General features: G+C 40.5%; 2 protein-coding genes and 1 pseudogene across 3 annotated transcripts; 2 read left to right on the forward strand and 1 right to left on the reverse strand.

Moving 5' to 3' along the window:
- Window positions 1-1,793: 1,793 nt before the first annotated feature.
- LOC309812856 (butyrophilin subfamily 3 member A2-like) lies at window positions 1,794-10,458 on the reverse strand (annotated as a pseudogene). The gene is made up of 9 exons: window positions 10,380-10,458; window positions 9,455-9,802; window positions 6,264-6,545; window positions 5,978-6,145; window positions 5,585-5,605; window positions 5,465-5,491; window positions 4,612-4,638; window positions 4,380-4,406; window positions 1,794-2,452 (listed from the first exon to the last, which is right to left on the reverse strand). The product of its transcript is annotated as a butyrophilin subfamily 3 member A2-like (transcript).
- Window positions 10,459-13,834: 3,376 nt separating this feature from the next.
- Window positions 13,835-14,695, forward strand: LOC309813154 (double homeobox protein B-like; the record flags this gene model as incomplete). Its single annotated transcript, XM_082637737.1, has 1 exon — window positions 13,835-14,695. The coding sequence occupies one exon, from the start codon at window positions 13,835-13,837 to the stop codon at window positions 14,693-14,695; it is 861 nt and encodes a 286-aa protein (XP_082493863.1).
- Window positions 14,696-19,002: 4,307 nt separating this feature from the next.
- Window positions 19,003-25,373, forward strand: LOC309813155 (butyrophilin-like protein 1; the record flags this gene model as incomplete). Its single annotated transcript, XM_082637738.1, has 9 exons — window positions 19,003-19,084; window positions 19,766-20,116; window positions 20,706-20,987; window positions 21,129-21,329; window positions 21,904-21,924; window positions 22,015-22,041; window positions 22,226-22,252; window positions 24,095-24,121; window positions 24,835-25,373. 9 exons carry the CDS (start codon window positions 19,003-19,005, stop codon window positions 25,371-25,373), a joined length of 1,557 nt encoding a protein of 518 aa, XP_082493864.1.
- Window positions 25,374-25,943: the final 570 nt, after the last annotated feature.

Genomic DNA, 25,943 nt, shown 5'->3' on the forward strand with positions numbered 1-25,943 from the left:
CAGTTACACCCATTTTTCCCTCCCTCCAGCCCCTAATATACTTTGTTTCTGTGAATTTGCCTATACTTGGTATTTCATATAAATGGAATCATAAGATACTATATATGGATTTCTTTGTGTCTGTATTTTTTTAATTTAGTGTAATGTTTTCAAAGTTCATCCATGTTGTGGCATGTACCAGTACTTCATCCTTTCTTTTTTTTTAATTAAAAGACTTTATTTTTTTAAGAGTTGTTTCAGGTTTACAGCAAAATTGAGTGGAAAATCTAGAGCACCCCCATATCCCTCCCCTCTCACCCCTTAGTTTCTTCTATTATTAACAACTTGCATTGGTGTGGTACATTTGTTACAACTGATGAACTGATACTGGTACGTTATTTTCAACTAAAGTCCATAGTTTACATCAGGGTTCACATTTTGTGTGATATATATACATACACACACACACACACATATATATATATGACAAAAGTAAAATATCCCAAACTGAACCCACTGTCCTTCCTGTTCCATACCATACTTCCAATACCATTTGTACCCATTCTGTTGTTACCCTCACATATCCTCATCCACATGTCCATTTGATTATACCTATTAATGTTTTCCCCACTGTTCATTTACCTCTCTCCTGCTTTTATTATTTCTTGCTTGTTATTTAAGCTCTTCCTTTATTGTCAGTAAAGTTAATATTCTGGACTCTGGATTTATTCTTCTTGGGTTCAAATACTGACTGCCACTTAGTGGCTGGGTGTTAGGGAACTTTTGCTATGGCAGTGTACCTTCCAAGAGAGGTTGTTAAAGGGACTTGCCACTTAAAGATCTGCTAGAAGTGCAGAAAAATCTAAGTGAATCTAAGTTGATCTCGTCTACTGTCAGAAAGAGAGGGTTCATTCAACAGGAGAAGCTCATATTTTATATTTTTGAAAATGTAAGCTTTGTGGTAAACACCTGGAGAAGGCTTAGATGCATTAAAGGCAAAGGAAAAACCCTCAACAGTGGGAAGAACTTGGTCAGAAAGAAAAAAAAAGGCAATGTTAATGATGACTCTTTCTTCATGAAGGCTGAGAATGTTTCTCCATTCCTATTTGATGACTATTTTTTTCTCTGAAAACATAAATTGTAACATCCATTCCTTTTTTATTCACATACAGTTCTGGACTTGCTGACCAGTAAGAACTTGTGTTTTTTTTTTTTTTTTTTTTAAAAAGGGCTCTTCCTTCCCAGGAGGCTTGTTCTCCTCAAATGGTTTTGCAGTTATTTATCAGTCTTTAACACACCTTGGCAAAGTCCAAGTTTAGAAGTTGATGGACACCAAAGTCTGAAGAAAGAACAAGCTAAGCCATTAACTTTTAAAAGACTTGAACAGATTTCTGTGTGTATCTCCAACAGTACTGCTCAACTGAGACCCTTCCCTTTAAACATCACTCCCTCCTCCATATTTGATAACAAAAATAGTAAGAAGAGAGATTTTCTCTTTAAATGTAGCTTTAAACATATTTACTTCAAAACACAGTAAGTACCAGAACTGAAGAAAGGCCCATGAATTAACTTGGAGCTTTCTCGTGACAAATCGTTGCTGCTCAAAAAGAGTATTTCCCCAGAGGGAACACTGGAGGAAATTCCCCCAGACATTTTCTAGCTGTGTCATTTCTCTTTCTCCCTCTACCTCTCTTTGAAAGGCTCAGATTTATACCTAGTGAGAATGACCTACTCTTCAAGAAGAAGAGCTTTCTTGGACAACATACCTATAAGAAGCTTGAGCAGAGGCAGCAGAGGTGCTGACACTTCACTTCTTATGGAGGTAATAGAGAGTTAGTTTCTTGGGGGACGCTTGTATCACAACTACTTAAATGAGTTAGAGAGGTCTTTGGAGAAGAATCAGGACAATTTTCAGTGTGATCTGAAGCTGCACAGATGGTCAAAGATGCACCAGCACCCTGAAGGCTAAAATAAGGACGAAGGGTCCCACAGAAGGTGATTCCAGTAAAAGAATAGATGGGGGACCCATTGATCATATTGTAAAAGGACACATTCCCAGCATCCCAGTCCAAGAAAACTCCTATCCTGCAGGAGTGCTGCCTCAGTGACAGAGACTTTCTCTGGCAGGAGGGAAATATGAATTCTCCTGCCTTGCATACCACCACCCAGAAATTCTTCTCTGGACATTCTACAAACCACCCCTCTCTCTTTGCTGTGTCTGAGCAAACACCCAGAGCCCATCTAGTTCTATGTCCAACTTCTGTCCCAATATTTACTTCTACCTCCCAGTATTGTCTCTCCACAGTAAGAAAAGTCTTGCCCAGAACACTGAAGATGGCTTCAGACTCCCCTTGCTCTTGGTGTGTTGGGGCATCACCATTCTGAGAAACACGCTCTTTTGAATAAATATGTTTTCTGCTCTCAGATAAGTTGAGGTTGGGATGAGCTGTGGCTGGATCCAGAGTAAAAACCACTGTAGGTATGGGGGAAAGAAAACAAAGGTCATTCCACAGTGGAGACTGGTTGGTTTTAGGAAAGATGCAAATTACTGGGAAAGGAGAATGAAGAAAAACAAGAGGGAGAGAAATGGAAGATTAGGTAAAACAATGCATGTTCTCTCCTGTGTTCATTCATAGGATACACATGATGCGTAGATCATAGAAGGACAGGGTTGGATAGGACCTTGGGTAACCATGTGTTCCAGACAGGCTGAGACCATTTAGCCAAGAAGTCTGTCTCATCTGAAAATCTCCAGGATCATATATTTCAAGTTGGTGTTTCTCTAACCTCCTGCAAATGCTGGTTGCTCTACTGCTTGCTCTTAATAGTTAAACCATGCCTTATTTCCAATCACAGTGTACCCACTTTCATTTAAGCTTCTTTGGTGTCTTTTTTTCTAGGCTTATGTAAAAACTAAGTCATCTACTTCTCATACACTCTTATTATATTTCTTTCTTTTTTTTTTTTTTTTTGTGGTACACGGGCCTCTCCCTGTTGTGGCCTCTCCCGTTGTGGAGCACAGGCTCCGGATGCGCAGGCTCAGCGGCCATGGCTCATGGGCCCAGCCGCTCTGCGGCATGTGGGATCTTCCCAGACCGGGGCACGAACCCGTGTCCCCTGCATCGGCAGGTGAACTCTCAACCACTGCACCACCAGGGAAGCCCTCTTATTATATTTCTAATGGTTGAAATCCCAGGCTCTGTGGTCAGAAGGAGCTGAATTTTGATAATCACTCTGTCTTTAGTAGCAGTGATCTTGAAGTTACTTTGTCTCTCTCTGTTCCACTTTAATCTCATGAAGATGTACATCATTATGGTACCTCAGTACATACAGGACTAGTGTGAAAAGCCAACGAGCTAATGTGTAGAGAATTTAGTACTACATCTTGTCCATGATGAACACTTGGTAAATTTTAGCCTCTGATGGTTGTAGTAACACTAATACCTGTACTCATAGTAGCAATAGTGCTAACACTACTAGTAATGAATCTGCTTCTCGGGCTTCCCTGGTGGCGCAGTGGTTGAGAGTCCGCCTGCCGATGCAGGGGACACGGGTTCGCGCCCTGGTCCGGGAAGATCCCACATGCCGCGGAGTGGCTAGGCCCGTGAGCCATGGCTGCTGAGCCTAAGCGTCCGGAGCCTGTGCTCCGCAATGGGAGAGGCCACAACAGTGAGAGGCCCGCGTACTGCAAAAAAAAAAAAAAAAAAAAAAAAAATCTGCTTCTTGTCAAACCAAACATCTTCAATAATTAAAATTTTTCTCATAAGAATTTGTATGTTAGCAATTATAATATATTTTAGTGTTTGGAGGATTAACTGAACTGGGAAATGTGTGTGGATACAGGGATATTCAGAGTGAAGTAGCAAGCAGTAGAAACAGAGAGTCGACTCATAATTCTGGAAAGACCCTAAGATGGTCAGGGGCCATTTTTCCACTGAGATGCAACAAGCTATTCTGTGTCTCAGACTAGGTATGTAATAGACTTCCTTCTGACTGAACTATTCTTTCAATGTTATTCACATGAATAGATCTACTATATCACTTAAGTCTCAGATTAAATATCAATTCCTTGGGGCAATTCCTTTAATCCATGGTTTTTTTCTCATGACAATCTTTTATTCCTTCATAAGATTCATCACAGTTTGTACATGCGCTTTCCCGTGAAGTTAGAGACCAGCTCCCTTTTATTTATTTGGCACTGAATAAATAGTTGTATAATTTAATGCTGGTGAATGAACGGTGTCAGAACAGTAAGAAATCTGTTAACATTTCTGCATGAGATTGAAGTGAAAGCCATGAAATGAATAACCAGTTAGGTATTACTGGGAGTTTATACAAATAGAGTATTTTCTCATTTGTATAAAAGAGATTAAGTGAGACAAAATAGTAAGGGCACTCACCTGCTTTGAACTGTTCCTTTCTCCAGTCTAAAAAGAAAATCATATGGGAAAATATGCTAAGGACGTGTCCTCTGAACTAGTGAGATGCTTATCCCTTTACCTCTTGTATCTTTTTGGACTCCCAGATTCAAAGTAAAATCTCCAGATGATGGCACCTATCTGAAGAATTCTCTGGAAATGCCTCATGAAATCCTGAAGTACCTGAAGCCCCAAGACAACATCAGTTACTCACCAGCATATAACTCTGCTTTTCTCCAGTCTGAAATAGAACAAAGGAATTAGATTCTCTCATTCATTGGAATGCCACTTCAGAGCGAGAAATTGCAGTGACCACATGAAATCTGCGGGTTTATGATAGTACTATATTTCTGCATTCATTATCTCAATGACAATTCTGATGTACTTGCCCTCTTTTACATCTCCTGTTTTATTTCTCACATTTTCCACATTCTACATCTATGATAAAATATGAGAGTCTGGTTTTTTGTGGGAAGAAAGGGAAAGTAGGCTTAAATTGTGAAAGTGTATTGTAAAGCCTAAAATTCTATGTGCTGCCTTGATACCTTTGAGATTCACAGGGCTCCAAATGCCTAATTGTGAGTTCTGCTCTCACCAGCTATGCCCTCCACCCAGCAGGAAAAGCTCCCCCTCTCAGCTAATATCCCTGTTGGCCAAAACAGCTGAACCACAGCTGGTCTTCAACCTAATGAACTTTACCTCCCTGTCAGCCTGCAAAAATTATTCAAACAAGCCAATTACATACTTCCACAGAAAACAGTGCCACCTCATTCTCTTGTTCCTGAAAAGCCTGGCTCCTACAGACCTTGCTAATTCGTTCTGCTCCCAAGTGCAGCCTCCATGTGGTCCTGCATGGCGTGAGGTGTCTTTCTTCCCCAGGATGTGGGTACATGTGACTAAAAAACTGCTGTCAACCTCTTTTGTCCAGTGTTGGGTGTCATGTGTTTGAAAATCTTATACTGTTTAGGGTATGGGATCCCTCCCTCACCAACAAGGTAAGTAGGAGGTGACCAGAACAGAGGGGCCGATGAAATGGTTCATCCAACCATAACATCAGTGTAACTCACCTTGCTGATACAATTTCTTCCTTCTGGCTGAAAGGAGTAAGAGCCTGTAAGAGGCCAGACATACAGCATACAGTAATGACTCTATTTCCTCTATTAGAGCAAAGAAAGTGGAAAACTTACCAAGCTCTTTCTCAAATGATTCTAAAAAGGAAAGAAAATAACAAAATTGATTTAACAGAAAATAAATATTTTCTAGACTATGTTACTAAGCCCAGATCCTAAGTGCTACTTCCATATACCTAAAACAAAAAAATTACCTTAATTGAGAATTATTATGACCATTTAAAAAAACCCTCTATGTTTATACCAGTGATTTTTCTCTCTCCAATGGACTTTATAATATTTTTTTTTTCTCATGGAGGTCCTGGGCTCCATGTTTTGTAGGAGGTCTTGGCGCTCTAACTCATCCTTATGCATATCTCTTTGTTCCCAAAAGATGCCATCCACATGCACAATCATGTTAACAAACCCATAAATTCACAGATCCCCACCAAGTCTGATTCACAGTTTTACCTTTGGCTTTACTTTCCTTCTCCTTTTCCTTCTTGACTTCTGATAGTTTCTTCTTTTTCTGTCATTCTTTCCGAGCCAAATACACAACAGCACCAACAAAAACCCCAAGTATCACCAAAGTCACAACGAATGCTACCTTCCAAGGAGAGGTCCTAGGGAAGAAGGGTTCTGACACGGGACCCTCCCAAACCTGATTAAAAACATACACCAAGCAAGTCTAGCCCATCCCAGCTCCTAAATATCCCATCCTTACTCCTGTCCTGCCCCCCAAATGAGCAACACTGACTTGGGATAAAAATGGTTTCCACTTGCTCTTGTCCAAAGAAAGGGTTCTTCATGGAACAGGACACTTCTGTCTTTGAGCTGTCTCTCACAAGAAGGGTTGCCTCAAACTGAAACAACCCATCATTATCTTGTGTCTCGTCCTCAGAGAGAGATGGGATCTTCTCTCCCTTTGCATCTTCCCATTGTATTTCAGGCTGGGGAAACCATCCTTTGCCTGTGCACTTCAGCCTTATTCCTTCATCTTCTGGACCCACCATAAAAATATGAGGACCAGAACCCAAACCTGGAGAGGAAAGTCGTTCATCTGAGACTTGGACATTTTTTCCCCAAAGTTCCTCGTGTTTCACAGCTACACCAGTGGGAGAAGAGGGACAAAGCACCATAGCTCTCTGTGGATGGAAGGGGGTTCTTTTCTTTTCCCATGAGATAAATGGGTATCTGAAGTTCAAAAGTTACAAGAACATTGAAGCTGATACTGGAACTTATACCAATGCCTGTCATATCTCCTCTACACAAGCATATCTGCAATTGGCCATAGAAGGATAATAGGGAAGGAACAGAGTAAAATTTGCCAGTGTAGACATGTTGCCACTATATCTATATCTATTCTGTATCTACATCATATGTCTATTCCATTTATTGGAGTCTCAAGGAAGACTTCTTCTGTGCTTGAGACTACATGTAGTCACTTCCTTAAACAATCTCCTTTTGTCATTTTTCCAAATTTTCTTTCTTCCACTGAGTAAAGATTATCTAAAACATGAAGGTAACAAGGTGAAGTGAGTCCATGAAAGAGTCAAGATCTTTTTACTTTTCCATTCTCACTCCTTTCTTTTCCTTCCACTACCCCTCCTCTTCTTCAACTCTGCACAGGCTAGGTCTGCTAGTAGATTCATGTAACCAACACCCATATCAAAATATAATAGCACCACAATACTAGATGAATTCACTGTCTCTTCAAGAATGATGGCTATTCTAACTTCTAAGACCACATATTATTTTGTCTTTTTAAAACTTGATATCACAAAGTATGGAACCACCATAAGCTCAGTCCTATTCTAGTTTCTCAGTTGTGGGAAATATATTAGGAACCTCAGGTACATCATCTTTTTTTTTTTGGCTAAAAATTATAATAGAGCTAATAATTTAAACTACCAACCCCTGACCTTCCTGGGGGAATATACTTTTGGAAAACAGAAAGCAGTCTGAAAGACAATCCATCTTCTCAGAATTGCCTGAGGGAACTGCCAATTCTCTTGAAAAAAGGAAATAAACTGCTCCTGAGCAAAATGGAACAGATCAAAGCCTAGGAAGCAAGAACTAATAAACCAAATAGACCTTGCATTTCCTGGAAGAATATAATCATTGAAGTTCCAAGTTGACATAAGCAGATGAAACCTATATCTATGTTGAGAGAGAGGAAATAGAAGGAATACCCATTTCTGAGCATTAGAAGTGGCTGTAATAGACAAAGTTTAAATGAGTGAAAGATAAGCATGGGTATATAATCAAACAACTGCTTCTAAAGGTTGGACTTGTCTTTACACCAATAAGTCAAAGAACTGTTATGGGAAAGGTACTGAAAAATGCTGTCACCTGCATGAGGTTATTTCCATGACTATGAAATCTTTGACCTCTTTTTTTTTTTTTTTTTTTTTTTTTGCGGTACGCGGGCCTCTCACTGCTGTGGCCTCTCCCGTTGCGGAGCACAGGCTCCGGACGCGCAGGCTCAGCGGCCATGGCTCACGGGCCTAGCCACTCCATGGCATGTGGGATCTTCCCGGACTGGGGCACGAACCCGTGTCCCCTGCATCGGCAGGCGGACTATCAATAACTGTGCCACCAGGGAAGCCCTGAAATCTTTGACCTCTTACTGGGAGGATACTGAAGTGAGATCACAGCAACATGGCTCAGGAGAGTTTGTCACTCTTTCCTTCAAGATCTAATGGATTAGATTTTTTCCATTCAAGTTATACATAAAGAAGATGGATAAAATGAGTATATAGATATCTTGTCAGATGGTATTAAATGAGAAGTATTAATTTAAGGTAGGCCCAACATAGTCAAAGTATGAGAAAAGCATTACAACTAAAAAGAAACAACATGTTCGTCTTGGCAGAGAGTATATAGCTTTAGAAATGGAAACACCAAAGAAATAGACAGATAAATCATTATAGCCACACAGAAAATTTAGACTTACCTTGGTACCTATGAGAAGTTTATGGGAAACAATGCATTGAAAACTGGTGGAGATTTTCTACACTATTCACTACTGGTATGGAGATAAGTGAATATATACATTACGAAAAAGTATTTTGAGCTTTTCATTAATCTTCATACCAAAAATACATTTCTATAGATGAAAGATCTAAATGTAAAAAGCAAAACAATAAAAAAGAGGTAGAAATGAACTACAGCTACATTCAATTAACTACATAGAAAAATCTCAAACATAATGGTGAGAAACAACAACAACAAAAAAAAAGCCAGACAGGGCTTCCCTGGTGGCGCAGTGGTTGAGCGTCCGCCTGCCGATGCAGGGGACACGGGTTCGTGCCCCGGTCTGGGAAGATCCCACGTGCCGCGGAGCGGCTGGGCCCGTGAGCCATGGCCGCTGAGCCTGCGCGTCCGGAGCCTGTGCTCTGCAACGGGAGAGGCCACAACAGAGAGAGGCCCGACTACCGCAAAAAAAAAAAAAAAAAAAGCCAGACATAAAAGAGCCTATGAATGTGAAATTAAAAAACAAGCAAAACTAACCAGGCTCAATCTACTCTGTCAACCCCTCACAGTCACTTCCTCCAAACAGTGGATTTGGTTCCGGACCACTAACACTCCCTGTTAAGCCTCTGTCCGTCATGGTACCCAGCTGGAATTCTGGTCTCTGAGAGTAATGGTAGTTTTTGCTAATCATGGTGCCTTCCTTCAAAATATGTGAGGAGAAACATAGAGGGAAATAAAAGATCAATTTTTATGGTAGATATTTATGGAAATAGTTTAATTTTAAAGTACAACACAATAAATGTATAAATAGATGAAGAAGATTTGGGGTTAAATCCACCGTCTAAGATGTTGACCGGCTCTAAGGATAACTGCTTTTTCGCTTCTGTCCTGCTCACCATCCTCCTCCCCAAAATCAAGTACAGAACACTTAGATTTCCCTTAGAGTGATATGTATTCTCAGATATTACTCACTTATCACCTTTAGCTCCAAAATGGCTTCTTCAAAATCACTTCCTTTTTAAAAAATACACTTGTACATTCCATTGTCTGAGACTAGGAGGCTGTGGATTCTCACAGCTACTCTTCCCTCAGTGATGTAGTCTTTCACCAACTCTGCTCTCCCTTTGAAATCTACTAGTTGTTCTCCCGCCTGCTCCATTCCATTCTGATACACATACACAGCACCTGAGAACTGGGAGTGGAACCACCGGATCTCCATATTCTCCACGCTCATGGCTGGGGACACGCGGCAGGGCAGCACCGTGTCTGCACCCAGCATGGACACAATGGGCTCCGAGGGACCAATCACCAAAAAGGAATCTGTGGAATAGAGCCACAAATGAAAAGAATATCAGAATACCCCGCCTGGACCTTTTAGAGCATGGCATCATTATTGGTCCAGTAGAGCCCCATAGACATTCTCTCTCTCATTCATACAGCAATAATTTGTAGCACACATTCAGGCTGAAGAAGGCAGTGAACAAGACAAGGAGGATTTCCACCCTTGTGGAGCTTACAATCAACAGAGTGATCTCATATTAAACAGAAGATTTTTAAATTGCCATGGTGGTAAATTCAATGAAGGAGGAGGGGAGAGTGCTGGAAAATCAAGAAGCTATAGAGTTTTTAATCAGGTCTTGGGCATCAGAAAATGCATTCCTCCAGAATCTGAGATCTAAATGAATTACAAGACATCAGTAAAGTAATTCTCCTAGTCCTGCCCTCTAAAATAATCATATAATGATTTATTTGTCCTCGTATATGGACAAATACATTATTGTATCAAAATAAAAGATTTGGAATTAACCTAGGTATATAGGAGACATGATGGAGTAGTTTAATGCTTCTGTTCAGAGAGCAAGAGAATCCAGGTATAGAAAATATAAAATATTCTCACCTGAGCCCCATATGGACACCTGGAGAAGCAGGATAAAGAAGAGGTCTCTTGGCAGAGAGAAGTCCAGGGAACACACCATCTTTCCCAGAGCAGAGAACAGTATGACCCAGAGGGAGGTCCTGAAAATAGCTGGAGTGAAGACAAAAATGGGACCCACAAGGTAAAAAAGATTATAGCTAAGGTGGTTCACAGTGCTTCTAAGAAATGGCCTCTGAAGTGCTCAAATGACCATAGTGTCTCTCTCAGGGAACATCAGGGAGGACTTTGACATTCACAAAAAAGACCTTTTGTTTCCCTTTTCCAAGAAAACAGTTTTTATCTCAATAGCCATGCTCTGATGTGATAAATCTGACCGCAATGTCTCTAAACTCCTCTCTCAAGAAGAACATTTTATCCAATGGATGGAAAGACAGAGCAAAGGCAATGAGCAGCCACTGAGAGAGATGGCTTTAGCATAAACATTCCTCTGGCCTCAACCAATTTTCTCCCCACACATTCCTATGGGCTGAAGGAACATATATAACTTGGCTTCTCCTCTGTCAAACCCCAGGGTCCTTGCCCAGATTCTCTCACTTCCCTCCCTCTTGCCCGTCACCAAGAAAAGGATTACATGAATTAATATATGCAAAGCACTTAGAAGAGTGTCAGTAACTTTTACGTTCTGTGTAAGTGTTGGCAATTTTTAGTTTAATGTCTTGTTCAATTGACCTCAGTATATCTGCCATTCTGATGAAAATTTTCATCTATCAGTTAGGCCCCTCATTCCATTAGACAGGGAATTGAAAAGACATGGACATATTCATACCTTCTCCCAGACATAGAAATTTCCTCCACTGACGTGGGGGTTATATCCATCTCAACCAAGATGAAAGAAAAGCCGTATAAAATTCCCAAAATGATTCTCTGCAAACTTTCATCCTCCTTCCATACTGTAAACAATGAGAAAAGGTGAGGATGAGATTGCTGTCCTCTGTTTACATAATTGACTTTTGTTTTGAAGATCCTTCAAATCCTATGAGTTCTAGAATAATTGTTTTTCTTGCTTAGAATGACAGAAAGACATTCTGAGTTAGAGCCTGAAAAAATTAAAGTTCTAATTTACATTTTTTGAAATTCTGGATCTAAGATTGAACATCTATGTATAAATGGTAAGAGACATAGTAAAACAAGAAATAAACAAATATAAACCAGATATATTCTAATAAAATTTTAGATATGGTAGTATTAATTTTAAAATAAAGATAAAGTTCAGAGAGAAATCATTCAAAGAAACAAGATTGTGCCTTCAAATGGGACATCCATTAAGAGCATATAACTTCCGAGGATTGCGTGGTTCTAACGGCATACAGCAGAATTAGAAAACACAAAATCAGTTGGGAACTCAAAAAACTTTATAATTAATTAACCAGAAATGAACAGAATCATTCCAGAACGTATAAATGAAGTTATAGAGATTTTTAAATAATATAACAACTATGCTATATCAAATCTTGTACTTTATGACTTGGTGAGATCTAACTATTTCTCTTAGTTTTTGATGAACAGAAATCCACTTCAGGCAATTAAGATGGATTAGTAGAATGAGTCGGTGTGATACTTACCTAACCCTTTCCTCCACTGTGCTTAGAATGCCAAGCCTCTCCTAGGTTTGCCTATAAAATTAATACCAAAATATCTGCTTATTCTAAGTATTCCTTTTGAAACTTGCTTAAGTATCTAATCTCATTAGAGATTTGGATTTGCATTTCCTAAACAGGCAGGGATTTGACATGAGTATGAATAATACTATCATGCTTTGGGAAAATGATTTAAATTTATGAAGTAAATCACCACCGCAGGAAAGCCACGCAGTCTCCGTGGAGGCAGCTGCTCTATTGGAAGGAGCTATCAGAAAAGGAGAATAAGTCAGTCCTTGATTCCTCCATTCCTAGGTGACTAATGCCAGGACACAATATCTGAAATCTCCTATCTTCCACTTTACTCCAAGTCAAATAACAGTACCCCACAGAGGGCGGGTATAAACAGAATGTGGGATGTATCTCAAAAGTATTTGTACCTTTTCCCTGCTCCAATCCCCTGTGTTCAAAACCTGTAACCTTCATTCTTCATATAAGAGAAGTTTAGTGAGGAGAAAACTTCTGATTCTTTGCTTGTCCAGAATTTTCTTTCTTTTGCCCTTACACTTAATGTTTTCTTGTTTAGATAATTCTAGTTTCTACTCAGGAAAGTGATGAAATAAAATTTATATTTTAAAGCAAGACAAGAAAATTTCAACAAAAATTCTCTCTCTCTGTCTGTTTGGGCCTCCTTCTTCCCCCTGTAATATGCAATGTGTATCTGCATTATACCTTAACCAGACCTCCTCAAAGGTGGGAATGCCTGCTTGGTTGTAAAGATCAATTTTTTTTTCTTTCTTGTGATGACAGCAATGTAACTTCCTAAAAGAATAGCATTCTTTCCCTACTCTGTAGGCGATCATGGAGACTCGCTGCTTGCTTTGTACATGCTTACCTGGACTATGCATCTTTGGTGAACTTTTAGGTAAAATGTCAGTATGTCTCAAAACTATGTGTGATCCTTTGTCTCAAAAATATGTGTGACTGTGCCTTCAACTTCTAACAGGTGGAGCAGTTCTCAAAGCTTCTGAATCTGTCTCCTAAGTTATAATCCTTAGTTTGGCTCAAATAAAATTCCACCATTTTTGCTTAACTTGATTGTTAGTTGAATATTTTTGTTGACAAAAATAAAGACTAATTTCAATTGTTTTCTAGTAATTAATATTGAATGACAGATGTATGATGGAATCTGATTTTTTTCTTTTGTACATAACACATTTTTCTGGACTCTGGAAGCTTTGAGGTTTTTGGGTTTTGTTTAGTTGTTTGTTTGGAGCTCTAAAACTTTATAAGAATTCATGCATAAATGACTCTTTTTTTTTTCTTTTTTTTTGCAATATTCCAACTTTTTGTGAAGTACCCTTCCTTCTGATTCTTGCCCCTAATCTCCTTTCCATTTCGGAAAGTGTACTAGGTGAATGTTGAAGTTCTAGATCTATTTGCTTAACTTATATTTCCTAATTTTTTAAATCTCTTTGATTTAAAGTACCATGTAGTAACTCCATTTTCCTAACCCAATATTTTGACCTTCAGGAGTGTCTACTCTGATATTTGACATTTCCATTTGTTTTCTACTTTAAGCCAATTTTTCATTCCCAAGAATCCTGATTATTTCTTCAATCCTGTGTCTCCTATGAAGGAATCCTTCCTAATATACTTCATATTTGTATTAAAAATCTTCATATACACACACTATTCTTTACCTTTTTATGTTAGAGAAATCTGAAAATTAGAGATAAGCAAAAATAATAGATAGAAACACCCATATTTGTACCACTCAGAAATAAATACCCTGGACTTCCCTGGTGGCGCAGTGGTTAAGAATACACCTGCCAGAAGATGGATTTGAACAGCACTGCAAGTGACATACTATTACAAAAAGAAACCTGGCAAGGCAAGATTATTTACAACCAGAGTCAAAAGAATATCCTCCAAGCATGGTTTGAACATGACCCTTACCCTGAAAAAGCAAACAGGAAACAACTGGCCAAGGAAACTGGCATTCCAGAATCTAAAATTCAGATTTGGTTTAAAAACCACAGAGCAAGACAGAGACGATTGGGGTTCAGCTCCTCCTTAGGAGAAGACCAAACCCATGGACAGAACCAGCCTCAGCCTTATACTCAAGAATACTTACCAAAAGGAGCTACACAAGACCACACATCCGTTTCAAGATCTCAATCAAACATTCTAGTTCAAGCCTTCAAGAGGAACCAGTTCTTTGATATTGCAAACAGGAAAACAGTAGCCAAACAGGCACTCCAGAATCGAGAATTCAATTCTCTCAGCAGGAGCCAACCATTTCTACCTGTTCTTCTCCCATCCCACGTATCCTCTGTCCCTTGTGTGATCCAAGGACAAAGTGTCATGATGCAGCCCATGCAGGCTGTGCAGAGAGGAGAGAACTCTCCCTCTACTCTAACACTTGGGAATTATGTGCCAGTACTGCTGACTATGGGAGGAGACCCAGATACTCAGTATCCTTTCTGGCCCCAATACCAAGAAGAACGCCAGGATCACCAAGAACAGACTTACATGGGAGTACTGCAGTTGGAAGACTATTCTCAGCCTCAAGCTGAGCACAAAAAACAACCACTACAGGATCTGAGCCAGGTGGACATATCTTACTTTCTGCAGTGGTGGGATGACTGCTGCCAAGCTCTGATTGCAGAGTGGGATCCTCAAAAAGGGACCCACTGAGACAGACTGGTGGCCACAGCACACAGAGTCAGCTGGAGAACCATCTCATGCCCTCAGCCAACCGCACCAGCAATATATAGAAACCTCAAGAAGCCTTTAGTTCAACTCCCGCCATCCACAGATTGTCAGTAAAAAGTACAAACTTTTTTGAATCCTGGTCCACAGGAAGAGGACCCTCCAGGATTTTCAGGCTCTTCTGAACACTTTGCAAAGCTCACCAGGGCTTGAGCTTCAGGAGGAAGAAGATAGCATTCTGAACCTGAACCAGTCCTCCTTTCTTTTGATGCAGATCACAGCAATTTAAAGAACAATGAATAAGGGGGTCATCCTGTCAGAGGCAAAACTAAAGCAGGGGGAAGGAAAAACCAGTTGGAAACCCACATGGAGGTTGTTTTTCTTGTGGGCTGTGGTTATCTTCTATAGTCCACTAAGTGAAGGATTGTTTCCAAGCTCCACACTGCCTATGGCAGCACCATGGGCACTAGGTGGTGGACATGTCTGCTGAATTCTTCCAGAAAAAAAGTATTTTACTCACAAATACGACCTTCTCTCTTTAATCACCACGTCCTCCACAGTCTGGAAAACCCACAAACTGTAACCTAACTCAGGTGAGAATAGATCTCTGAGGGACATATTAGAACTTCTTTCCCTCCTGGCATCATGTGAGGGCAAACTTGAAATTAGTTCATTGTGCAGAAAACGAAGGGATGCTGTACTTCCTGATGATGTGAGCTCATAAAAATGAGCTTTTCCCCAAAGCTCCGAGGGTTTAAACTGGGAACTAGATACTACCTCAGCATCCATCATTACGGGAATGATTAAATGGATTAGGACAAATCCATAATACTGAGTAATCTTCACTTAGAAGTGTATTTTTACTTTGACTACTTAAAACATACAAAAAATTACAAGGAAATTATAATAGCAATACCATATCATCACTGAACATAGTCTGATGATGCTAATATTTCCACTTTTTTAGTTTTTTGTATATATTTGCATATATGTATATATATATATGTCCATAATATTTCTCCTCTTATTATATATACATTATACTTTCATCTAAAACCTGGGATAATCATTCTCATTCTCAGTCTTCCCCCTTCTTTTGAAAAGGTAAATTCTGAAAACAGATTTTGGTATATGTGGGTTTACCTTGGCAATAAAAATGTCTTTAAAAAATATCACTTCTTTGTTCATTTAAAAAAAAAAAAAAAAAAGAATACACCTGCCAATGCAGGGGACACGGGTTCGATCCCTGGTCCGGGAAGATCCCACATGCCACGGAGCAACTAAGCCCATGTGCCACAACTACTGAGCCTGCGCTCTAGAGCCCACGGGCCACAACTACTGAGCCCGCGTGCTGCAACTACTGAAGCCCACGTGCCTAGAGCCCATGCTTCACAACAAAAGAAACCACCACAATGAGAAGCCCGTGCACCGCAATGAAGAGTAGTGCCCATGCGCAGCAACGAAGACCCAACGCAGCCACAAATAAATAAAAATAATTAAATTTTAAAAAAAAGAAAAAGTACTTTCCAAAACCAAAACCATATCATTATTTTTCTGTGATTTTTTGATGTCTATCCTTCTATTTTTCTCAAACAAGATCACACTGTTTACACTGTTTTAAAAACTGCTCTTTGAAATCAACAATATCTTGTAGTTCTCTCTTGCTCCCTCTTCACTTTTCTCTCTCACACAAACACTGGTATGTACTCAATGAAATTCCTCAAAATATTCTCCACAGATTAATGGATTTTACGCAAACAATTCTCTATTATTGGGAAAAATATATAAGTATGTATATAAATTTTTCAAATTTATTTTGAGAATAGAGTATTTACAGTTTGAGATAGAATACACACACAAACATATACATTTCAAAGTAAACAAAAAAAGCAAGTCATGTCTTCAGCCCATTCCTTCTCTCCTTCAGTTTTCCCTTCCCATTCCTCAATATTTCAGACCCTAACCATATGGTAAGTGTCAGGCCCCAAATGAGACAGGATGGCCTTAAGGAGGAGGGCTGCCCAGCTTGTTGGGAAAGAATTTGAGTGGAAAGAGAGGTCATGCATGAGGTGGGGAGACAGCCCCGAAGAGAATTGCGGAAGAATATATGGTCCTATATTCAAACAATGTAATATTATGCAACAATAAAAAAAATTTTAATGTACTGATACACACAACATGGTTGAATCTCAAAATACATTTTGTTTAGCCAAAGAAGCCAAACACAAAAGCACACATACTGTATGACTCCATTTTTGTTGAAGTTTTAGAATAGGCAAGATTAAGCTATCATGATTTATATCAGAATACAGTTTTTCCACCCCCTGGAATGGATTGATGGACAATGGACATGAGGAAAATTTTCAAGAGACAAAAAAATTCCACAGTTTGATGGAGGTGGTGGTTACATGAGTGTAAGCGTTTGTGAAACCTCATTCAAATGCATGTTTTAAAACCATGCATTCCGTTGCATGCAAATTATATCTCAAGACATTTGATTTCTTAAAAAGGCAAATGTACCTCATTGTCTCTAGAAAATATTTGTTTAGGATCTTGGTATTCATTTAGTATTCATTCATTCAGTTAGGGGCTTACATACTAATATTTATGCAATTGCTATTTGTGTCCCTGATTATCTGTAAACCTTGTGTGACATGAAGAAACATAAATTAAACTTGGAAAGAGTGTGAAATGGAAAGAAAATGCCGTGTGAGCATTCTGTATCTAGCACGGTAAAACTCCGTAGTTTTACCTATTCTACTTTGGGGAGCCCTAAGGTTTTTGGAAATATAGACCTTCTATTCTTGGAGCAGAGAGCCCTCCATTTTCAACCTCTTATTTCCCCCTGTGCAGCTCTGCACGTGGCTTCCAATGTCAATCGTGGTGTGGTGAGAGTAAGCGTGCTTCTCCTGGGCTTATCCTCTAAATCAGCTAGCTTTATTAGATGGACATTTGGATTACCGGCCAAACTGAGTAGTATACAGGAAGATGACTCCCTCTCCCCAATATATGTCATTTCAGTCCTTTGCAAGTGGGAGGGGGGAGCTACATTGAGCATTTTTGACCAAAGCAACTTTAGAGTTCCTATCATTCTATAGCTCAGCCCAGTCCAAAGTCCCCTGGGGTGACCTTTATTACTTCCACTTTCAAAGTAAGTAAAAGAGCTGCAGGCAGGCTGTGACTTTCTCGTTAAACCTATTCCAGGAGAGGCATTCAAATGCCAGTGCCTATTGGCAGCCCTGTTTGTCCTCCTTCCTAAGAATATTTTCCTAATCCAGGGATGGGTTAGAAACCTGCTGTTTCCAGCCCCTGAAGCCACACCGTTGGAGGTTGACCTCGAGAGCAACCAGGTGCAAATTGTCTCCGGAGCTGGGTCTTGTAGCTGCCAGGTCTTGTAGGTTCCAGAAGCTTCCAGCAACCACCCTTGGCTCAATCTGGATGGTGAGAGAGAAACATATGGTGATGTGCAGGTGTGTCTGTGGGACATGTGGGTCCTGGGAAAAGAAGGGCTTGAGCTCTGGGTCATGTGGTGACAAAACTCCCTTCCCTTTCAGAAGTTAAGCCACAAGAGTATTTGCAGTCAAAATAAATAAATACATGTATGAATGAATGAAGGGGGAAAATAGTTTGGCTGAGTGGAGTGGACAAATTTTGTGTCTGACTTCATCTCTCAACATTGAACTCAGGGTTTTCTGTTTCAAGAGAGCCCCGGTGAGAAGGTGAATCTGTAGATAAGCAAGTGAGCCCACAGGACACAAGAGAACAGTTTACAGTTTTCTACAGCTGCTGGGGAAACGGTTTTCAGAAAAAAAAAAAAAAACAGAGAGAGAGAGAGGGAAGAAAAAAAATTGGGAACGGGTGGGCGTTGGTGGTGTTTGTCTCAAGGTCTGTGAGGGAAAATAGCCAAAAACCTGTGTATAAAAGTATGTCTTTGGGCCTCCCTGGTGGCGCAGTGGTTGAGAGTCCGCCTGCCGATGCAGGGGATGCGGGTTCGTGCCCCGGTCCGGGAGGATCCCACATGCCGCGGAGCGGCTGGGCCCGTGAGCCATGGCCGCTGAGCCTGCGCGTCCGGAGCCTGTGCTCCACAACGGGAGAGGCCACAACAGTGAGAGGCCCGCATACCGCAAAAAAAAAAAAAAAAAAAAAAAAAAAAGTATGTCTTTGAACACGGGATTTTTGTTTTCCAAGAACTTTCACTCGGCTAGCTTCTCAGCACCTTCTCCGACAGAATACCTCATTGTCAGAGTGAACATTTTGTGCTTCCACCTGCTCCACTTTCTGCTCTGAAGAAGATGGCGGGTTTTCCCAGCTTTCTTCCTGCTGGCTTTCTCCCCATTCTTCTCCTTCTCCAGGTGTCCACGTGGTGCTCCCCAGGTCAGTGTTCTCCCTCATGCTTTTTATTTGTAGGTGTGTTTTCAGTGGTTCTTCTCATATAATGGGTCCATCAGTCCCAACTCTGCAACTTCTCAAAGCAGTTATTTCTGGGGAAACTGTGGCTGTGTCTGCTGCTAACAGAAGGCTTGAAGGGTCGGGCGAAGGGTGGGAGTGATCTCCTTCACATCAACACACCTTACTCCTTTGAGCAGACCTCATAAAACTCATAGCTATAATATTTATCTAAGTCTTTATTGCGTATGACTGATGTTAGCCTGTTTAAATTTGATGTAACTGTTTGTTAAAACATACTTTGTAATGTTTTCACTGCCAAGAAAACCCAAGTCTGAGTACAAAGAATTTGGACTCAGGATCCCTGAGCTCTATCTGGTTATGATCTTGGACAACCCATTTATTCTTTCTGGGACATAAGTCCTTTCTTCATAAAATAAAAGGGCCCCTCAAGATGAAGTTTTCAGACTCCAGGTTTGAAGAGAACCAGCTATGAAGTCACAATAATGACATTTTCTGTTATTGTCTCTTTAATTTGAGGTCAAAAAATAACACAAATAAGAGAGAAATACGTTTGGGTCCCTACATAAAGAATGCAGGTGGGTCTACCATCTCATCCTGCCCCCCACCCCCATTCATTCCCCCAATTTGTCTCTAATTTTCATGCAGTGTCTGGGTTTTCCGTGAAGGGACCAGCTCAGCCCATCATGGTCCTACTAGGGGCAGATGCCAGTCTGCCCTGCCAGCTGTCTCCTGAGCAGAGTGCAGCCCACATGCAGATCCGGTGGTACCGAGCCCAGCTCTTCTCCACAGTGCTTGTGTACCAGAATGGACAGGAACAAGGAGGGGAGCAAATGCTGGAGTACCGTGGCAGGACACAGTTGGTGGGGGACTCCATTGGCAAAGGCGCTGTGGCCCTGCTGATCCAACACATCCGTGCCTCTGATGATGGCCAATATCGGTGTCATTTTAAGGATGGTCACATCTCCCAAGAAGCCATTGTGGAGCTGCGTGTGATAGGTAAGTTAACTTAGCACAGAATGTACGTGTCATGGTGTAAAGCAAAGGGAAGGGTGAGAACATGTGGATTCCTAACTTGGCATTTCTCGTGATCTTCCATATGTTGATATAATATTTTGCCTTGTAGAATATCAATTTCCTAAACTGTACAGTGAGGATAAGACTACATACTCTGCTTTTAAACAGTAAAGGAGGCAATCCTTCTGAAGATATTTTGGTAGCCAAAAGATCACAAAAATTAATTAGCTAGTATTAATTCAGGTAGGTACTGAGGCCTTCAAATATTTTTGACCCAATCAGGAGAGAGAGACAACTTGTAGAATTAAACTCCTTTTTTCTAACTTTCATTGTCCCTGTTCCTTTTTCTTCTTGGAATGATCCCAAAGCTCTCTCAGTCCAAGTAAAGTGCAAAAGCATTAAGTTGATTTAAAAACTGAATCACAGGTAAGCCTAACATTGGCTATGAGCAGTTTTGAATTCTGAACTTCAGGTTGCTCATCAGCCTAGTGAAAGGCAGTTAGACCTTCAGCCTCAGGGACTCCTAAGCCCCAAGGACCACAGCCCTCAGGCACATGTCTTCTCTCCTCAGGCTTGGGCTCTGCCCCTCACATTTACATGATGGGGCCTGAGGATCGCGGGATCCGAGTTCTGTGCTCCTCAGGTGGCTGGTTCCCAAAACCCAGGGTGCAGTGGAGTGACATGTTGGGAGTGAAGCTACCATCCCTCTTTGAGTCTCAGACCCAAGATGGAGATGGGCTGTTCCATGTGGAAGCATCGCTTGTGGTCACGGACAGCTCTCTGGACAATGTGACCTGCTCCATCCAGAACCCCTTCTCTGGCCAGGAGAAAGTGTCAGCCATCTTCCTCCCAGGTCAGTAAGGCACAAACTCCAAGGCAGAGTTGGGTGCGTTAAGGGCAAGTAGGAGTGAAGGAAGGCTGAAGGGAGCCTTGGAGAGAGGGCAGGGCTTCCTCCAGGTCAGTGTCTCACTGTGTCTCCACATGCCTGTGTCAGAGCCCTTCTTCCCCAGGACATCTCCGTGGAAGACAGCCCTGGCTGGGACACTCCCTTTGCTGGTGCTTCTCCTCATCGGGATCAGCTACACTGGCTGGAGAGAACATAAAGCCAAAGAGAGAGAAGTAAAGAAAAAGCAGGAAGAATCTCATGAAACAGAGAAGATGAAGAGAGAAAAGGAAGAGGCACTTGGAGTCAAAAGTAAATCAGGGCAGCAGGTCAAATCAGAGGTTCATGGAGAAGCTGCAGATACAGGTTGTGTAGGGTGGATGGGGAAATAAAAGATTACTGAAGAACCCCAAGGAAAACGCAGGGTACCAAGAATTCCACAGAGCTGGGAGTCCTATGGAAAGGAGAAAATCATGTGGGAAGTTAGGAGGTCTGTGGGCAGTAGTCACGAAGCCTCCAAATTGTGGCTCAACCCACACCATGCCTTTTCACACCACTGTGCCTCAACCTGTTTCTCTTTGTGGAAATGTCTTCCCTTATCTTCTCTTCCTTTTTGTCCTTCAAGAATAGGTTTTAGAGACACCTAAGGAATCTTAAACTCCTATGAAGCATGGGCTCTCCTTCCTGTGTGACCCCATGATACTTCCCATGTAACTTTTCTTAGCGCCTGTCCTTTTACATTTGACAAATATGTTTGCTAATCTTTCTCACCTAATTAACTATGGGACCCTTAAGAGAAGGTCAAATTGAATTCATTTAGCTACTCACCAGACTTAGGAGCAGCTAAAACCCAGTTTGATGGATTTTATATCTCCTCCTCTTCCAGTGAACCTCAAGGCAGAGCTTGGTGAGTCTTGCTTCTTCTCATGCCCTGTGTAGAAGTTGTTCCCCTTTTCACACCTGTTCTGGGTCTCTCATTGAATGTTGTTTCTTTCAGAAAGGCGAAAGGCATTATACAATAAAGGTAAGAGACTCTGTCATGTCAATTGATGTCCTGATGACCAACAAGTTCTCAGCTCCCTATCCTTAGAGGAAAAGACTAAAGGATTGAATGATAATTAGTGGAAGAGAAATAAGGGGAAGGAAGAAAAATTCAAGGCCCCAGATTAATGTCTCATCTTGTCTTACCTCTATTTGTTCTGTTTTAGATTGGAAGAAGGCCTTGCTATATCCTGGTATGTAACTCTATGGACCTAGTCTTGCCGAGTGCCTCTGGTATTCTGAGCATAATAAGCAGAGTCATAAACACACACACACACACACACACACACACACACTTGAAAGATGTGAAAATTTATTTGGTATCACTCTGTAGTATTTTGTATTTGGAGGCTCAAATAATCAGTTGTCTTCCAGAGTTAATGATGAAGGAGAAGTAACTGCTGCCTGGTCAGTTCCACCACATGGCTAGGGTAGGACTCAGCAAGAATTGTTAGCTCATCCACTATGAAGAAGGAAGGCACAGAACTCAGAGTGATTTTGATGAATAAAGAGAGATTTGGGAACAATAAAGAATATATTATATCAGCATTTCTATTCTACAAATAAAGTTTAAAAGAGCAGAAAATGTATTATATTTTATATCTGGAAAAATATATTAACTATGATCTCACTTATTTTACCTATTTGAAATAAAACAAGTAAATTCAATATATAGGGAGAAGGTTTATGTGTGAAAAAGTTGAAAAACAACTTTTAAAAATATTTGAATATCATTTGCAAAAATATGTTTATCTGGTGGTGGGGAAATTGGCTATATTTATACCTTCTAAAATTTGTCCATGTATTCTGTGGGTTTATAACGTGTGTGTGTGTGTGTGTGTGTGTGTGTAATATAGAGTTGGACCTCAAAAGCACACCAGGTCATTTCTTGAATATGTATCTGTGCAATTTTTATATGCCAGACATTGTGCTAGATGTTGGTGGTACAAACTATTATACTCTGACCCTGTGAAACTTAAAGTCCATTGGGGGAAGTAAGCCAGGAACCAGGCAACTACACACAGCCTGATAAGTGCTTTGATAAGAGGAGGTCCTCCCACAGATTAAAGTTGATTAAGCAGTTTCTGTTGAGTTTTCTTTCATGAGATACTGAAAAATATTCCCGCATTTCTAAAGGAGTGAGCAAAGTACTAAGAATGACTTTTGACTTTTAGTTCCAACTCTACCAATTACAGCTGAGAAATCGGGTTCTTTTCTCTTTTTGAGCTCAGTGTCCTTATCTCTAAGACAAAAAGACTGGAATACATGATCTCAGATGTCCTACTTGACTCATATATTCATAGATTCTATGCATCTGAGTGCTACACTTTTGACAGGAGGGCAGTTTAGTGAGAGACCACAGTGCTGCTCCAATCAAGAATTATGGCTATGTCCTTATCTGCTTATTGTCCCAAGACTTTATGAGAATACCCAATCTTTAAATAAAATCACAAGTCCTGTCATAAGAGAAGTGGCCACAGGCAGAAGCAGATGCAATTCTATTTCTCATGAGGAATCTGTCCCTGGAGAAAAATATAAGCAATCTGATTACTATCTGGGTCAAAGTAATAAGGGCCCATTTATATGCCTTAGTCATAAGCTTAAACTCTACTCTGAGGAGATCACAGGCTAGAAAAACTATAAATAAAATGGAATAGAATAAAATTAAATTAAATTTAAAAATACACTTTATAGCTCTCATTGTCAGTGAGAAGGTCCATAAAGGTCTTGAGAGCATAGTAGAGGGGCATGTAGAGCATTAGACCCTGCTCCAGGGGTCTCCAAACCTGGCTCAGACTGGAGAATACGCCCCAGCTTCGGGCTGAAATATGTGATAGTTTCTAGTCTGAGACAGAGGGCAGAAAGCATACTATTTGTCCTGTAGTTTCTGGATACTACCAGAGTTTGAGGGGTTTAGAGGAGGAAGAGAATGGTAACAGGAGAAAGTGATGAGTCAGGGAAGGAAGCATCTTACCTCATTTTCATTCCCTGGGTATGCTTCCGTCCCAGTTTCAACTTGTATTGCTCTTTTTCAGACTGGAGGAAGGAACAGTTCCAACCTGGTAAGTTGTTCTTTATTTATCTTTTTGCCTCCCTTCCAACCTGCCCTCTGAGACCCTGTTTTTCTTTCCTAACATCATCTCCTCGCTGAAAAGACAGAGGCACTATTGTTCTGGTAAAGAGAGGGAAGAACATGAAAATCATTAAATATTAGCCTGAACTGAAAATTGCTGCTAGGCTTAGCTACACTGGTCGTGATTCCACTTTCAAATATTGGCACAGCTTCCTCGTCTATGGGGTCCACTTGGTTCTAAAACAGAAATTAAGGTAGCCCCTCAGCTGAGGAGACCCCAAACTAAGTAAGAAGTGCTCAAAATAGCAATTCAGCTGTTCTTTGTAGAGAGGTCAGCTCACTTGGAGCCTGTTACTAATTGAGGAACATAGGTCTAATTTGCAGAGAACATGGAAAGAACACCATTCTCCAATAAACACTTCAAGTCCCCTGCTCACTCTGGCATTCTGCCAAGACACTGACCTATATAACTGCATAGATAGGATAAGATAAGTAGCCTAGAACTCAAGATGGGAGCACATCAGCCGCCTCCCAGCACCACCTCCCGCAACACACATGTTCAGAGGAGATGCATTCTATCCCTACTCCTTACACATTTGCTCTGTTTTGTTAAGGTTTCCCCTGTAACAAAACAGTTACAGGGGAAACAGTTTTCTGAAATATACAGTGTTGGCCTTTTCCTTTCCTTTTTTTTTCTTCCAGCTCTTGTGACTCTAAATCATGAAAACTTTCATCAGAACAATTCTGACCCAGAGAGAGAAGAGAACGTCAGAGAGGAAACACGGGTATTATTATGTAATAAGCAAGGAGACTGCAACCTTATCAAACTTGGTCAGAAAGAATTCACTTCAGGGAGACATTACTGGGAGGTGGACATTGAGGACACTGATGAATGGACTCTAGGCATTTATGAAAAGCCCACGGAGAGGAGTGAGTTACTCAGCCATCTACAAAACAGGAAGTTCAGCGTCTTAGAGAAGAAGGGACATGAATACAGGGCTCTCACCTGTTCTCCCCAAAAGATTTTCCTGGAAGAGCCTCTCCTGATAGAAAATTGTCCACGAAAGATTGTGATTTTCTTGGATTATGAGGATCATGACATTTCTTTCTATAACATGACTGACAGAACTCACATCTTCTCTTTCACCCAGGCCAAATTCTCTGGGTCACTCTATCCTTACTTCAAACTTAAATCCATGGAGCTCTCCCCATGTACAATATTAAGTGACTTAGAAGAATAACCTATAAACTATGAAGATAGTAGCCCATTCTCTGTAAACCCTAGGTCCACTGATTATGAGGCCTCTTGGCTTAAGGCTCCATGAATCTGCATGACCAAAGTTTCTAACCACATCAAGCAGTGTTTCTCAAACAATCTGCAGAGAAGAATCTTTTTTTTTCTTTTGGTTATTGTTGTAAATGTTTCTTGCATTATATATTATATATCACAGACATACTTTTCTGAATAAATTACTGGAAATAATGAAGTGAGTTAAAAACAGACATACAAGTGGTAATTTTATTATTAGATAAAATATAACTAATATTTTCTGTTAATTTGCTCCAAAGTTTTGTAATACTATTTTTCTGTATTTGTTTCATAAAGAACTAGTAAGAAACGTTTTATAAATATGCACTGGTCTGAGGATCACACTTTAGTAGCACTGCTCGAGGAATAAAAATTAGATACACTTCCTCACATTTCTCAACAGCAACACTGAATAAAAATGACAAAAGAGTTCTATTTTCAAATGTTGAAGGAGAAAAGTTAAACTGTAATTTGATAACAAGCTAAACTATATCTTAAATGC

Source organism: Mesoplodon mirus, assembly GCF_964341445.2.
Source record: "Mesoplodon mirus genome assembly, chromosome: 12".
Classification (NCBI taxonomy): domain Eukaryota; kingdom Metazoa; phylum Chordata; class Mammalia; order Artiodactyla; family Ziphiidae; genus Mesoplodon; species Mesoplodon mirus.